General features: G+C 40.8%; 1 protein-coding gene across 1 annotated transcript in view; it reads left to right on the top strand.

The window, feature by feature from the left end:
- The window catches only part of Slc26a5 (solute carrier family 26 member 5), a 33,909-nt gene extending 19,741 nt beyond the window's left edge, over positions 1 to 14,168 (top strand). The window contains exons 9-18 of the mRNA XM_021253951.2: positions 184 to 297; positions 1,080 to 1,157; positions 1,796 to 1,891; positions 2,133 to 2,239; positions 5,557 to 5,626; positions 7,103 to 7,195; positions 7,846 to 7,953; positions 8,511 to 8,711; positions 9,335 to 9,389; positions 10,513 to 14,168. Of these exons, the coding sequence (XP_021109610.1) occupies positions 184 to 297; positions 1,080 to 1,157; positions 1,796 to 1,891; positions 2,133 to 2,239; positions 5,557 to 5,626; positions 7,103 to 7,195; positions 7,846 to 7,953; positions 8,511 to 8,711; positions 9,335 to 9,389; positions 10,513 to 10,706 (1,116 nt within the window). The 3' untranslated portion in view covers positions 10,707 to 14,168. The remainder of the gene's footprint in view (positions 1 to 183; positions 298 to 1,079; positions 1,158 to 1,795; positions 1,892 to 2,132; positions 2,240 to 5,556; positions 5,627 to 7,102; positions 7,196 to 7,845; positions 7,954 to 8,510; positions 8,712 to 9,334; positions 9,390 to 10,512) is intronic.
- The last annotated feature ends 2,709 nt before the right edge of the window (positions 14,169 to 16,877 follow it).

Raw genomic sequence — 16,877 nt, forward strand, 5'->3', positions numbered from 1 at the left:
ATGTTTTTCTCCAACCATAAAATATACTATAAATCCTATTTGGGGCTCATACTAAACAAATTATATCTGAAAAAAGAAAGAACAGAGACAGCTTGTGCTGCTGAAAGTTAGTAGTAAATAAGCTGTCACCTCCACCTCCAAGGTTGACTATCTCCTTTGCGTTTTTGTTTCCCCATGGAAAAGGAGCTCATCGCCCTGGGACTGTGCAATTCCATTGGCTCCCTCTTCCAGACCTTTTCAATTTCTTGCTCCTTGTCTCGAAGCCTTGTTCAGGAGGGAACTGGGGGGAAGACACAGGTGAGTATCAACAGGCGTCTGTGAACTGGTGATTTGAGTGCTCTTTAAATGTTAATCTCTTGGTTCTACTCTGAACCCAAACAAAGCTGCTGTGCCTGCAGATCCATGCTGCAGTGAGCTGGGTAGTGAATCAGATAAAGGCTTGATTGAATGAAGGAGTCACAAGGAACTGAATCTATAGAAAAGTGGTATATTCTCCGGTTAAATTGGAAAATTTTACAATACTCCCTTTGCTACCAGGGAAACTTAAAGATCAGACACAGGATGTTGTCAGGACAGCCTGAGACTCAATATGGGCAGGATGCCACCACCATGTAGCAGAATGGTCTGCAATGATGGCAATGCTAAATATGGTGGCCACTAGCAATTTATGGCTCTTGAGCATTTGATGTGGCTATGGCAACCAAGACCTACATTTTTTATTGTATTTTATTTTAATTTTAAATTGCTGAATGTACCCAATGGCTGCCATATCGGACAGCAAATAGTTCTCTGGACTCTTCTTTCCCTGGTAAGTCTCAAGTTGGTACCAGGCACCCCTCTCCACCCCTGCTATGGCCTTTCAGTCAGGATGTTTAAGCATTTTAGTTTCTGTTTAAAAGCTATAAGAGGAACTAAACCTTCAAAAAGTAGAGATATAGGTTCGTGTAATGGTTTGGATGACTTAATATGAATCCGTATTTTCTTGATTTTCCCAGTGGTAATGGAAAGAATAAGACCAGCCTCTGCCCCACATCTTACTCTGGTCTCCTAAAAGCCCTTCCCTGTCTTCTCTCATTCAGCTTGCAGGTTGCTTGGCCTCATTAATGATTTTGCTGGTCATATTAGCCACGGGATTCCTCTTTGAATCATTACCCCAGGTGTGTAGTGTGGACGTGGTGTGCATTCTTTCCAAGCGTGGAGAGTCTGGTATTTGTTTATATTTTTGCAGCCATCTTAGGGGTTTTACTGGAATCCTAGGAGGGTGGTATAAGAAAAGGCCCAGGCTAGGACTGATGTCATGCACCATCATGACCTGACGGCTGCCCACCGCACTCAGGAAAGCCATCTCCTCTCCTCTTGACCTCCAAAGTGGAGATTGTACTGGCTGATCACCGAGGATCCTTCTCCTTTTGTACTGGCTGATCACTGAGGAACCTTCTATGACCTTATACTTTCATTAAAAACCTGAGATGCCCTACATTCAAAGACATTTATTTGCTAATGTATTTAATCTAGGAAAGATCAAAAGATGGAAAAAGCAGATCATAAGTAGGAAGACCATGGTGAAATAATTCCTTGCATTCTAAGTTTAATTCTGAACCTCTTCACCACCATATAGCTTTGCTACTAGGAGATGAGCCTGGATTTTCAAGGCCCATTTCAGCTGAGTGCTAAAACTCCAGGCATTCGTGATTTCAGTGAGGAGTAGGGAGAAGATGGCTGCATGGGGGGAGCAGGAGGGCTCTGGGGCCATGGGAGGAGAGAGGGGAGCCACAGATGGGTTGCTGTGTTGCAGGCTGTGCTGTCGGCCATCGTGATTGTCAACCTGAAAGGAATGTTCATGCAGTTCTCAGATCTGCCTTTCTTCTGGAGAACCAGCAAAATAGAGCTGGTGAGTCAGTGATGCTCAGGTTAATATGTCTCAGCAGCAGCTGTTATTAGTGCAATAAAAACATGGCGAAGATGTTAACACAGTTGTTATGTGTAGCACCCAGGTAGGCAAAGTAAACATAGCCCGTGTGTGTGTGTGTGTGTGTGTGTGTGTGCACGTGTGCATGCACATGCGGGCCTGTGTGTTAACTCTTATGGGATTTTAACATGATTCTCTGGACTGCTCTTTGACCTTCATTTAGACCATCTGGCTCACCACTTTTGTGTCCTCCTTGTTCCTGGGATTGGACTATGGCCTGATTACTGCCGTGATCATTGCTCTGCTGACTGTGATTTACAGAACCCAGAGGTGAGTGCCAGATTGGAGTGGGTGTGACTGTCCTGGTGGACACTGGCATGCAGATTTGCAGCGCAAAAGTGGTGAAAGTGAAGCCCTTCAGTTATTTTTAGTTAGTGTAAGAGGGAGCTACAATGCTCATGTGACCTGTTGACTAAATCAACCAAGTGCCAAATACAAGATTGCATGCAATTTTGTCAGATACTCTACTGTGTCGTGGTGTATATTTCCAGCAGTGATTTTGTTTAAAAATCCTAAGCTCCATCATTGCCCCTCTCATTCCTGCCCCGAGTGTGACTCATTGGTTCATTTGCCCCTCTTCTGAGTGAAAGGTGTTCTGGCAATTCACTTTGGTACCCGGGGCCAACATGGATTTCAATGACATGAAGCAAGCTCCGACACCAAGTGGTCATACGCAGCCTTCCTGGTGTCCCTTCCTCCAGTCTGAGGCACTGTCCCCTGTCATGATGTCTTCTCCTAGTAGGAAGCCAAGCCTATTGGCAAAGGCATAAAATAAACTTTTAAAAAATGCTATTCTGGGGCCAAATGTGGTGGTGCACACCTGTAATCCCAGCTCTGGGAAGACTGAGACAGGAGGATCACAGTGAGTTTGAGGCCGACCTAGGCTACTTAGTGAGTTTGAGGCCACTCTGACCTGCATAGTGAGACCCTAGCTCAGTCAAAAACAAAACAAAACAAAAATGCTATTTATGATGAAGAAACCTCCATGAAAATAAAAGGAAATGTTTCATAGAAATAGCCTCAACTTGGGTCAGACAAACCCGAGTTTGAGTCCTGACTCTGCCTTCTGTAAGCTCTGTAATTTTTATGGAACCTCTGAAAATCTCAGTTTCTACATCTGTAAAATGGGACTAATACTTGCTACCTCAAACAGTTACAGTGAGGTTTAAATGACAGTAAGGCACATGGAGACCCAGCATAGCACCTGACTCCTGCAACCAAAGAGTTTTCTTCCCTTTAACGCAAAGAGTTGTGAAAACAAATCAGGCTGTTTTGCCTGTAGTTGCAAATCATGTAATGGTTCTTTAAGTTCAGACTCAGCTGCACTGAAAAGGCACCAGATGGGGATCCCAATGCTTTTTGTGCAGAGGGCTGGATGTTCCTGCTCAATGGAGTAGAAAATGAGCACTTTTATCACTAAAACAACATGAGAAAATTGTTTAAAAGATGTGTTCTAAGCTCAGAATGAAAATGAAACTACTTTTAACAAATTTCAACATTGTGGCCCATTGTTGTCTACAAGAAGGTTTTCCTGTTTTTATAAAGAACATCATTAGTTCCTACAGGGCCTTTTTTTAAAATCTCAGAGTGTTGGTGAACATCATAGTCTGAAACTATCCAGGGGGTGTAGGGTATAACTCAGAGGTAGATCAATCCCTGTCACTAAAAAAGAAAAATATCCATCTCCTCTAACAAGCCATAATATAGAATTGGAGATTTGTGTGTTGTTTTCCTTTTTTTTTGTTTTTTGTTTTTTTGGTATTGGGGATCGAACCTGGGTCCTTGTGCTTGTGCAGCAGTTGGCGAAACCACTGAGCTAAATCCCCGGTCCCATGTGTGTTGTTTTCTTTACCGAATAGGATTTTATAATTTCTGATCATAAATTAAAATTTAAAGTTGGGCAAGCTTGTTTTTTAAATACTGTACTTCTCTTTCTCCCTCAAGTATTGAACTGAAGTTGAGTTTGTAAGTTCTGTCAGTTGTTGGTGATCTTGCTGGGCTTTTGTAGGGTGGCCTTTGGGGACCAGCAGTCAGGATACTTGTTTCTTTGCAGCTGGCCTCCTTGCTGTGATCAGGCGCACTTCCAGGAGACAGCTAGTGGTGCACCAGCTTTGGCCTGTTCCAAATACTGGGTCCCCCACAGAAGCCCCATGACAGCCACTCCACCCAGCAGAGCTCGACATCACCTCTCCCAGGCCAGCATTGGAAGGAGGTTTAGCTTTGGCCCCAGAGCGCTCGTAATTTAGCCAGTGTTATAAAACGTGTTAAAGCAGTTATAATCTCCATGAGTACATATTTGTCGAGGACCTCCTATATCCCAGTGAGATACTAGACTCTTCGGATGTTGCAGTAAATAAGACAGGGTCCTTCCCTTCCATCCAGGCTGAGCCTCCCCAGAGGGCACCAGGGAAGAGGTTCATTTAGTCTACCTGAGTCCTTGATTCCATGAGTGAGTTAATTCCCCAATAAAGAACAAGATGCAGAGCCATTTATCAGAGTAAAGGCAGCATCAGAGGAAGAGCTCTAGAGCTCAAGAGCTGCTTGCCTTTATTCCTTCAGCAAAGCAGCTACAGTGCTGCTTTACAGCAGTTTACAGCAGTTTACAGCGCTTATGGTGTCTGTTATCAGCTTACGGGGACATGGTGAGACAAAACACCTGAATGACCTTTCAGGGCCATGTAGCACCTTCATGGGTGAGTATATAAAGTCATTCTTCTAGAACTGTGGCCCACTGTTCACATGGCCCTGATAGTGGAGTCATGTCCTTAAGTGTCCCTATGTTTCCCAGGCTTTGAGTCTAATCAGAAGTGGTACTCCACACCTTCAGAAAAGGTTGGCTTCTCCCAAAGATAACGGACATGCAGTAAGGGAATGATGTTAGTTGATAATGAAGGAATGATGACCCTAAATGATGACAGCTACTTACGTGCTCAGCTCCAGGCAGAGATCAGTGCTTTATGTCCTTTCCTCCTTACAACCCAAAGACTGCTAGCAGCTCCATTTTATGGGTGTGGAAGCTGGGTCAGAGAGTCACTGGGCTGCTCACCCAAGATCACAGTGAGTGGTGAGGCAGTGACTTAAATACAGGTTCCCGTGGATCCAGAAGCAGATTCTTCGTAAGCCTTGTATCATCTTTCTTAGAAGATTAGAATGTATAGTTTCATGTGCTTCAGCAGGCGTAGCCAGATACAGTGTGATAATAATGAGAAGAGGGCCCCAGATGAAGCCCATGGGAGCTCATGGAAAGAGACTTCCTGGCTCACGGTGTCAGGAGGGAAGCAATCAGGGCTTGGCCTCCCCTGGAAGCAGAAGGATGCAGACCTGCAGGGCACGCAGGTGGTTAGGGAGGCCCTGTCCTCCTCTGCCTGCCAAATCCTCCCCGCTGAGGCCCAGTTCTCCCATCCAGAGGGACTCGACTCCCGCTGTGCATCCACAATGTCAGCCCATGCAGGGACAGAGTGGCACTGGGAATGTGATGTGCCTCTTCTGCAAAGGCCCCCGAGAAGGGTCACACAGCATACCCACACATGCCTGTGACCGAACACTGCGCCCAGCACGGTGGGCTTCAGCACACTCTCTGTCTGCAGCCCGAGCTACAAAGTTCTGGGACAGCTTCCTGACACTGACGTCTATGTGGACACAGATGCCTTCGAGGAGGTAGGACCTCTTCCTACGATTTTAAAGATTGTAAGCACGTGATCGAGTGGCGTAGTACTTCCTCTCAGGAAGCAGGGGTGAAGCAGAAGGAGGGCATAGTGGTTATTGTAAAAACCCCCAAATTCAATTTACCGTCTGGATTTAACTGTATAGTTTATACCGTGCATTAACTACTCAAGTTCCTAACTGTCATTTTCCTTGTTTTTAAGGAGGATAAGTACTAATTTTTGGAATTAAAGCGTACATTTACAAAACAGTGAAATTTTAAAAAATGGTTTCTATGTGCATAGATTTTTTTTCTGATCTTTAAACCAGCAATAAAATACTAATTTTAACCCATCTAGATGGTGGGGCTATGCAATTCTCCTCCCCCTCCTTTTCTTGAGACAGGTCTTCTACATGTAGCCAGGCTGACCTTGAACTTTTGATCCTCCTGCCTCGCTTCCCAAGTGCTGGGATGATGGGCGTGTACTACAGTGCCCAGCTTTCCCACTTCATCTTTAATGGTTAAAAATTACAAAAGCAGATTTCCTTGATTTTTGAATGTTCTTTTCTTCTGTGGAATCTCAAAGACTTTTACAAAATGTTTTAAAATTAGTTTTGCCTGTCTCATTTTTTGCTAGAGAAGAAATTCTCAGGCTCACTAGGAGGTCCTAGGAAACAAGCCCAGGGTTGGGATTACTAATTTTTCCTCCTTCCAAAGAACTCTGTGGTGAATTAGTGACTATTTGCAATGAGTATTTGCAAACTGTGTCCTAGAGTTCCATGAGGCTCAGGATTAGACACAAAATACTCACTACTTAACTGTGTCCTCTAGGCTCCTTCCTGCACCTTGTGGTCAAACCCGAAAACCTCTGTTCACTTGATTTGCCTGCCTCTCACCATCTGGCAGCAGCCTTCCCTCTTCCGGCCCTGTTCTTTTCTCTTTTTGAATGTTTTTCCATTCCGTCTTCTTTGTTTGAATGGTAAAAATGAAGCAGAGATGATCTTGTAAAAGGAATGGGAGGATGGGCCTTTTGAAAAGCTTTCAAGCTGAGTGTGGTAGCACAGTCTTGTAGTCCCAGCTACCTGGGAAACTGAGGCAGGAGGACTGGTTGAGCCCAGGATTTTTTTGGTACTGGGGATTGAACTCGGGACCTTGAGCTTGCAAGGCAGGCGCCAGAACCACTGTGCTAAATCCCCAGCCCTAGAGCCCAAGATTTTTAAGACTAGCCTGAGCAACATAGTGAGACCCTGTCTCAAAAAAAAAAAAAAAAAAGCCAAAAAACAAAACAAGCAAACAAAAAAAACTGCTTTCTTCCTCAGTATTCTTGCTCCCAGAGCCTGAGTAGATAAAATGACACCATTTTATCCAAACATAGGAAGAAGATCCTTTGCCACTTCTGTATTCATTTAGACATTGGAGGAGGGAGGCAAGTGCAGTTTTGATGCTGAAATACATCCACGTGTTAAATTCACTAATATTTTACTTCTCAGGTGAAAGAAATCCCTGGAATAAAAATATTCCAAATAAATGCCCCAATTTACTATGCAAACAGTGACTTGTATAGCAATGCATTAAAAAGAAAGGTAAGTAGGAAGAAATTACGAGCAGTTCCTTTTGAGGAGGGGACTTGTGGATTGGCAGGGATGGGAGTACATGTGTCAGTGAACCTTACTATATTATTTCACCCCCCCACACACACACACCTGTGATAAAATATACCATTTAAGCATTTTCAAGCATCCAACCTAGTGGGTAACATTAAGGACATTCACATTCTTGGGCAACCATTGCCACTACTCATTCTCTCTTATATGTACTTGTTCCCTGTTCAAATAAAAGAAAGTGAAAAAATAATCTTAGATATTTTTACCTTGGAAATCATGTTGGTTCCCTTGGTGATGATCAAAATTCAATCCCATGCTGCCCATCAGCCCACAAAATCTCTTTAAGATATAAGAATCCAAGAAATCTAAGTTTGATAAATATCACTCTAAAAATTATCCTTGCTACTTCCACTTCTAGTTGTCTTGAGTAAAGACAGAATGAGAGAAGCTACCAATGTATCCATGTTAGGTCTTAGGCTGTGACTCAGTTCAGGACACCTGAGGGAAAGGTAGGAGGGGTGGGGTGATAATCTGCCGTGGAAAGCGTGTGGGGGAATTCGAAGATGAATGGCATCGGGTGGGTCCCTGGGAGCCATGGAGGGATTTCTGTATCTTGCTCTTCTGTGAAGACCCGAGTGAACCCAGCACGCATCATGGGAGCGAGGAGAAAGGCCATGAGGAAGTACGCTAAGGAAGTGGGGAATGCAAACGTGGCCAACGCCACTGTGGTCAAGGCGGTGAGTGGACTTTTCATTGTCATTTTCCCTCTCTCGTGACCTGCAGTAACTAAACAGCTGGAAGTTACCAAAGTGGGAAAGCTTAGGAACAACCTAAGTATCCTTGATGCATTGCAAGTATGCAGTACGGTCAGTTAGGTGGGTGCTTCTGAAATTAGTATTGAAAACTTGGTTTAAAAATAAAAATCACATAGAACCTTGAAAATTTTTACCATTACTGCTTCCTCATAGATTTATTCAGCTGGCAGTAAAAAAGTACAAAGGTAGATTTTTGATGATCAGGCTTATAACTTGTGACTTGTCACACTGAAGTTAACGGACCTATTTTAGAAGTTGGGGGAAATGGAGCGGATGACAAAGGAAGAAACTGAGTCAAACCTAAATATTATAGACATATCCTTTCTGTCAAATTATGAGGCTGGAATATGACAAATATTTTAAAAGAGATCGGCTATAGTCAGTAGCTTGAGAATAGAAGGCTGATATTTTATGAAAATCTTTCTCACACCGAAAGTGTGACTTCACAGAATTCTGGTTTGGTTTCATTTTTGATACAGGACGCAAAAGTAGATGGACAAGACGGTACCAAACCTGAAGAGGAGGATGGTGAAGTAAAATATCCTCCAATAGTCATTAAAAATACATTTCCTGAAGAACTGCAGAGATTTATGCCCCCAGGGGATAACATCCACACCGTTATTCTGGATTTTACACAAGTCAATTTCATCGATTCTGTTGGCGTGAAAACTCTGGCAGGGGTAAGCATCGCTGTGACGGAGTCATTTGATGTTGGTCAGTCAGCGCCCAGTGTCCTGTCAGTCACGGAAGGGAGTTGGCCTAGGCACCCTTTTCAACTCTTAAAGTTCTTTTTTGTTGTTTTTCAACTTTTGATTATGGAAACATTTTAAATATGCGAAAGTAAAGTGCCTAGCCTAGTAACTCCCCACATAACTATCATTCAGCTTCAACAATTACCAATTTATGGCCAATCTGTTTCATTTATACCAACAGGCACTTTCTTTTTTTCTTATTGAAGCACACCCCTGTGGTCACATCTTCTATAAATATTTCAGTAAACATCTTTAAAAAGATTCTTTAAAAAAAAATCGTTACTATTACCTATTACTATTACCTTTGTTACACCTAAGCAAAATTTAATAATATTTTTATACCCCTTGTTATCACTATTACTTTTAAACCAAAAAATAAAAGAAATAAAAAGTTATTTTCAACTGATTACCACAGAAGTGTTTAATTATTGGAACTAAGTAGCTCAATGAATGAATTAAGAGGGTCTTACATCCCTTAAATACATATTGGGAGAGAATGACTTGTGTCTGGCAGCATCAGGAAAACTAACTATATTTCAACATTATTGCAGATTGTAAAGGAATACGGAGATGTTGGTATTTATGTCTATTTAGCAGGATGCAGTGGTGAGTACACCTTTAGGATGGGGAAAAGTTTTGGGTTTTTTTGGGTACCTGGGATCGAACTCGGGTCCTTGCTCTTGCACAGCAGGCGGTGAAACCACTGAGTTAAATCCCCAGCCCAAGGATGGGGAAAAGTTTTAACAAGTTAGTTTTGTTTGTTCATAATAATTGTATTTGGAAATTTTTGCATAATTTTGATGTTTTGATCAAAATGACGATTATTCTTTTGGAAATCACTGTAAAGCTAGCTTTGAAATGATCCACTTACGGCACTCCTGTCAGTGGGTTGCTCCAGTCCTGACCTTCTGACCCAGAGTTGGAGAAAGGGAAGGAGCTGATAAATCCTTCCTGATTATGCAATGGCTGCCATGACACACTGGCACTCTATAAGGTCATTCCTATCGATTTTTTTTCAGCCAGTGGCTCTGCAATACCTTGCCTGCTATTTTTGCTTTATATTATATTTTAGTGAAAACAGTGCTTGAAAATGAAATCTATGTAAAGACATCACTTTTCACCTGTCAGGTCTGACACATGCTTCACAGGCATCTGGTGGAACAGCAGGTGCTCTCAGACAAAAATGATGGGGATGCAGACAGAGGGCAACACCCCGTGGAGGGAAGACCAACTTTATCTGGCAAAATTCCCAATGCATTGACCTTTTAACACAGCAAAACCTCAACATGCTGCACACATTCAAAACAACACGTGTATGTAGTTGGTCATCATAACATTGTCTATAAAATCAAAAAACTGGAAAAAAGTGTCAAGCAAAAGGGACCAGTTAAATAAATTAGGGTATGTCTGTGCAATGGAACACCATGAAATGGTTTTAAAAAACCATATAGAACAATGTATGTGTAATATATATGTGCTATCCTCAGGGTAAGTAAGAACATGGGGGAAATGTTTATATTTCCTAACATTTACATAGAGAAATCCTGGAAGGACACCAAGAAAGTCGTGAAAGTAGCTCCCAGGGACTGGGCATGGGGTGACGCAGACAGGCATTGGAGTGAGGCTTTACTACAGCGTTTTAATAAACTATATGAAAGTGTTACTTTAAAAAAATGTTCAAGACCAAAACCCTGAGTGCAGAATAATTTTCTTTTCTTATTTTTTATAGCACAAGTTGTGAATGACCTCACTCGAAATCGATTTTTTGAAAATCCTGCCTTGAAGGAGCTGCTGTTCTACAGCATCCATGACGCGGTTTTAGGCAGCCAACTCCGAGAGGCACTGGCCGAACAGGAAGCCTCGGCTGCCCCTCTGCAGGAGGATTTGGAGCCCAATGCCACTCCTGCCACGCCAGAGGAATAAGGAGGACCTCAGCTTGGGTGGGGCAGGATCATCATTGGGAAAATTCTTAATTTACACATTTTAAATACTAGAGCCTAGGGTTTTCCTTAAGGGTAAATACTAGTAGTCAAGGCTTGATTTGGAGGGTGAATGACGCACAGCAAGATGTATCTATCTTACTTGTGTTTTCTAAAATTGAGTATTTCAAAGATAAATTGACCTCTTCCCTGCACTTATTGTGCAGTGGCATTTCTGTTACTTTTTAGTATTGTCTTTGCAAGCCAAGCACTTAAAATCTTACTTCCTTGAAGTACTTTACCTACAAACAGGATATGCCATCAGCAGATGGTTCCTGGGTGTTGTACTTGTTTGGCTACAGGTGTCTATAATCAATCACCTGACAGAAGAGGGAAATTCACAATTTTCTAGACATTCTTGATTTACAATAACCTTTTATTATTATAGAAGAGATATAAGTGCATTGTGAACACACTGGAAAAAGAGGTGGGCAAAAAATATTAACATATGCTCAACCACTCAAAGCTGGCCCCTGTTAACATCTTAAACCACCGCCCCCCCTTGGTACCAGGGATCGAACTCAGGACCTTGCACTTGCCAGGCAGATGAGGTGCCATTGAACTAAATCACTGGCCTCTGCCTGTTAACATCTTAATGCAAATCCTTCCAGATGTTTTTCCTATGCATCATATATCTTTACACTTTAAACACATCTATATTTTAAACTATATCTATATAGTGTTTGGAACCAATTTTTTTAGTCACCAGTCTCTACTTTCTTGTCCAGGACATTTTTACCTCAGACTGTACTCACATTTATCCAATTGTCCCTAAATTTGCAGTTGGTTTGCCCAAATCCGTATTCATTCTGTGACCTTCCATTGTACCTATTGGTCATGTCCCTTTAAGTCCATAAGTCTATTTTAATCTAACAGTTCCTGACTTTATTTTCCCCCCAGTACTGGGGATTGAACCCTGGGCCTTCACTCTAAGCTACCTCCCCAGCCCTTTTTTTACTGAGTTACTAAGTTGCCTAGGCTGGGCTTGAACTTGTGATCCTTCTGATCAGCCTCCCAGAGTGCTGGGATTATAGGTATGTACCACCACACACTGCTGACATTTACTTATTAAAGATTGGGATTGTTGTTTTATAGAATCTCATCTTGTGAATTTGTCTAGTTACTTTCTCATGGTGTTGTTTAGCTTGTTCCTCTATTCTCTACCTGCAATCTGGAAGTTATATCCAAAGGCTCATGAATTTGAGTTAAACATTTTATTAAGAGATACCATATCATGCTTCCTATTGCATCGTATCAAAAATACATAATATCTAGTGTACCTACCATTAACAGTATTAAGATAGATCACTGGATTAGTATAATCATCTGAACTTCCAGTTGGTTTTCCCCTTTGTGGGAACAGTTATCCTTATAACTATTTCTCTGGCATTAAATGAATGTTCACTTTCACCATTAGCCACTAAACTAGAAAATGTAAAAATAGAGTTCTTACTGGAACAGCTGGTTGAATGCTTTATTTCCATTTATTTATCAAATTCAAAGTAAGAAATTGGTTTTGATAGTGACAAATTAGGGTGGGGGTTTTGGGTAGATTTCTCACTTGTGATTATAATTTTAGTCCCATTAAATTTTATAGTTTTAATGTTTTCACCCCATCATAGTCTTTTTGATGCTCAAATTATCACAGCTGTAGCCAGTAGGAATCCCTATAAACTTTGCTGTTGCTAATAGTGGAGTAGCATTAAAGACCATGGATTTTAAGAAAGCTAATGCCCAGGTATAGTTTCATGCCATCCTTAAAAGTTCACAATTATCAGTTAATGAGTCATCAAACTGTTTTTAGCCTCTGAAGAAAATATTTCTCAATTGTTTATAGTTGACACAGAAATTTGAAGTGTTCAGAGGTTGTGGGGAAGGGCCTTGAAGCCAATTTGTCATTAGCAGTCCTGCTCTTCTAGTATCTTATCATCTCACAGTAAATCAAAATCCAGGCATTAGCCAGCCTGTTTGAAGCTCCCTCTGCTAAGAGTTCCTGCTGTCTTCTGCCCTGTTTGTCATTAACTATTTTCTTGACTCTTTCAGTTTTCATAAAGAAGATTCTGCTAGAGAAAGTGGTCAGATCCTAATAGAATTGTTAGCATAGTACATTAGATTTTCCAGGGACTTTAATAATTTGATTCAAAGTAAACCTTTCCTTTCTAATCAATTCTTTTTTTTTTTTTTTGGTACAGGGGATCGAACTCAGGTCCTTAGCTTGTGAGGCAGGCGGTGGAAACACTGAGCTAAATCCCCAGCCTCTAATCAATTCTTTATCTCAAGCTAGAATGAAATTAGCCTCTGGTTATTCTATGATCATCATGCACAAGATCAGATACATCTGCATTCTGACACAGACTGCCTTCTGAAAGAGCATGTAGTTCCAGAACTTTAGCTTATACTAGAAACTTGCATAAAAGGGCCCAGATCATTTCAGCCATTTAACTAGAATATAAAATGCTTCATTGAATATTCTTTAGTACCAGTCTTTAACAAATACCTTTTGCACAGTAGACATTCAAGTCCTAGTAGCTGATAAGGTACAAAAAAAGGATTTGTCTACAGCTTACATTTTATATTTTACTTTTCTGTTAATTTTAACCTGTTTTGAATAGAATGCTATTATGTACATAAAAAGCACTTAAATCTTTCTGAAGGTGGGTATATTTTTGTTTTACGATGCATCTGAGAATGTAAGAGTATGTTTAAAAAACAACTTCATCAATGTAAATATGTCTGAATGTTTCAGATTTCATAGTAGAACTTTTCCTGACCATCTTTTGTCTTATAATCTTTATCTTTCAAGGAATTATGTATAAGCCCAGCTTGTTCCTTCTGACCCTTAATAGCTGCTAGTGCACGCCTCACTATGCTTTTCAGCCCTGATTCAAATTCAGAGCCATACTGCCCTATCAAAATGGGCATAATCCATGCTGATACAGAGCCTAGACTAGTCTTATTTTATGGCAATATGGGGAGGGTCTTACAAAGAGAAGTCCTTTGTCTTCCATCAAATCCTGCACAGTATGATAGTGGCTGCTCTCTGCCTCATGGATAAATGGCATGTATTTGAAAACAGCTGCAGGCTGGGCCAAGGAAACTCCACTCTGTAGACACTGACTCATGTAAGCACCAGGTAGCTGATAGTGGGCTCCCAATCGTGTCTCATCTGGAGTGGAACCCAGAAGTGAAGAGCTGGATCTTCAAGCCCTGGGAATAGCTCATTTTGTAGTTTTCAGATAATGTGTAAGATACCTATTCCATGTTGTTTGATCCTGTATCCTGTTTAGCAGAGAAAAGAGGTACTTACCTTCAAGTGTGTATTTTGAGAAAATAAGCCTGCCCTGTGTATGAAGAAAGGGTAGTTAACTCAGAGTCTGCCCTGGAGTGGGTAGGTGTGTTTTTGTGTGTTGGGGGGTGGGGGGTGTGCCCTTGTGTGGGGATGGGGGAGGGAGGGGTAGGTATGTGGTGGGGAAGGCTTTTATCTGTTACTCCTACCCTTTAAAAATAGTAACTCAGTTTCAATTCTAAAAGGAAGCAACTTTCTTGGTGTGAGCCTGTATGCTTTTATGAGTGTAAAATATTGGTCTTTTTTAGTGCACCTTTTGGGAATGCTTTTAGGATTCAGTAAGTTTAGTCTTAATAATGTTTTGAGTGCTTATGAAAGCTTGAGAGTTGATAAGTGTTATCTAATTCTCTATATAGCCAACCAAAATTCATGCAATACTTTTGAAACCCCTCAAATCCCAGCAACAAAATGCTCAGATGTTACTACTACTGTGCTAGGTAACATGTCTGCTTTCTGACTTGGATTGAATCAAGTTTGAGCATCTTAAAAACCTGTCTTTCCTTAAAGAAGAGGCTTACCAGTTTTTATTGCACTTTATGTAATAGATGAAATTGAGAAGCATCATGGAAATTAAATTTTTTTATAAATCTAATCTTTTTTTTTGAGACAGGGTCTCATTGTATAGTTTAGGCTGGTCTTGAACTTACTATGTAGCCCAGGCTGGCCTCAAACTTGTGGCAATCTTCCTGCCTCAGCCTCCCAAGTGCTGGGATCACAGGCGTGTGCCATGCCCAGCTAAATCTAACTAGTTTTTTTAAAAGTATTTTTTAAAGTGCTCGCTTTGGCAGCACATATACTAAAAGTATTTTTTAAGGAAACTCAGCAGTATGATTTTTCCAGTCATAACCCCTTTGCACCCTGATATATTTGTATGTGTGCATGGAGATTATATCTATTATCTATCTATCTATATGCATCAAAACATACAGATGTTCGTCAGCTGATGGAGTCACATGGTGATGAACCCATGACAGAATATTATACATTAATAAGCATTTAATACACTTAACCTACCAAACAAAACACTGTGGAGTATGTTATTCCTCATGGTTACCTGGTTGCATACTTACTGCCAGCCCAGGAAAACATCAAAATTCAATGTATGGTTTCTGCTAAATGGGTATCACTTTGGAAACCATGAGGACCATCTGTACGTGCATATACCCATGTATTCTTTAGGCGGGGAGTTAACAGTAGATGTATTCTTTTATCTTTTTTGTTGTTTTTCCGGTACTGGGGAGCAAAATCAAGACCTTGCTCTTGCCAGCAGGCACGCCATCACTCAGCTACATCCTCACCCTCTTTTATCTTTTTAAATAGGATACAAACATGCTAATCTAGATAGCACTGATTCTATCTGTACAATTATGCCTAGACAGAAATACATATTTTTTAACTAATTCAATGTGTCATTAATATGCAGCATACTTAAGATTTCCACTGCATTCTGAAATGTCAGCACTACTCAGTTCTCACCACGTTTGGCCCTTGTGAGCTCAACAGGCCCAGTCTGAGCTACCTTGCTGCGCATGAGGTGCAGCTATATGAAAAGGGGAAAACTCCGGAGTGTGTTCTAGATGCTCCTTTATTTAAACAAAACATTCTAAAACATACATCTCAGTCATTCATCTGAGTATTTTATTGTAAGTTAGAAGTAGTTTGCTCTATTTCACTCAAGAAAGACTAGGGCAGACTTAGAAAAAGAATTTTTCTGATCAAAAATTAAAGAATAAAGAATATTGGTTGGATTTTATGAATGAAGGGCTTCAATTTTTCTACGTGAAAACTTTTATAAAATTAAAATTATTTCCATGTAATGGCATTTTCTATGCTGTCAACTTTTCCTTCTGTGGCTTAAAAATTTATTCAGTTTTCACTGTTTTGCCATTTATTTATGAATATATAATTTCAATAAAAATATTGGTTATTGTGCTTTAATCTCAGTATTTGGGGTGGTTGGGACCAATTGTGGTATACAAGGAGATTTGGTGGTATACAAGAAAAAATTTTAAACAAATCTGTTGAGGATTCTAATACAACCTTTATTTTCAAAATACCTCACTGTGGCTAAGTAGAATAGGAGCTTTACCAAAATTTTAAACTACTAATTTATGAGATGGAAATAATCACTTCTCAACATTAAGCCAACTCTAGGTTTTCTAAGTTACCATGTGTACATTTTTCTTTCTGCTTTACCGACTGTTTTACCTTCACTTTTCATTAAAATCACTTATTCTTTTTTTTTGGTACCGGGGATTGAACTCGGGTTAAAATCACCTATTCTTGATTAATTTAGGCAGTCAAGTGGCAAGCAAAATGCATCAAATTCTTCTTTGACTTTAAAGGTTTGGCCAAACCTTGATCACTCAACATGGTGGGGGAAACTCCAGCAGTGCACATGCTCTAACACTTGGGGTGAGCTGTTTTCATGGGGGCAGAGGGGCCTAACAAAAGCACAGCTAGTGGAGCGAACACACTTGGACTTGAATCCCAGCCCTGACACTACAAGAAAGTTAAGTAGGGAAACTGCATTATTAAGAATGGCTTGATCATCTTCCCTGGGAAGACAGAAAGGTACAGTGAGATAACACACGTGTGGCACACAGCCAGCACAGGCCTAGAATACACGTGACTGAGGAAGCACTTTCTATGATATGAAACCTTTAAATGGTATCCAATCAAAAACCAGTCAACATAAATTGTAACAAGCTTTTCTGTCTAATAAATATCACCTCATACTACAGAGAAAAGAGATCTGGAAGAACCACA

Source organism: Heterocephalus glaber, unplaced genomic scaffold, assembly GCF_053883595.1.
Source record: "Heterocephalus glaber isolate CG9 unplaced genomic scaffold, H.glaber_assembly_v1.0 deba00000676, whole genome shotgun sequence".
NCBI classification, from domain to species: Eukaryota; Metazoa; Chordata; class Mammalia; order Rodentia; family Bathyergidae; genus Heterocephalus; species Heterocephalus glaber.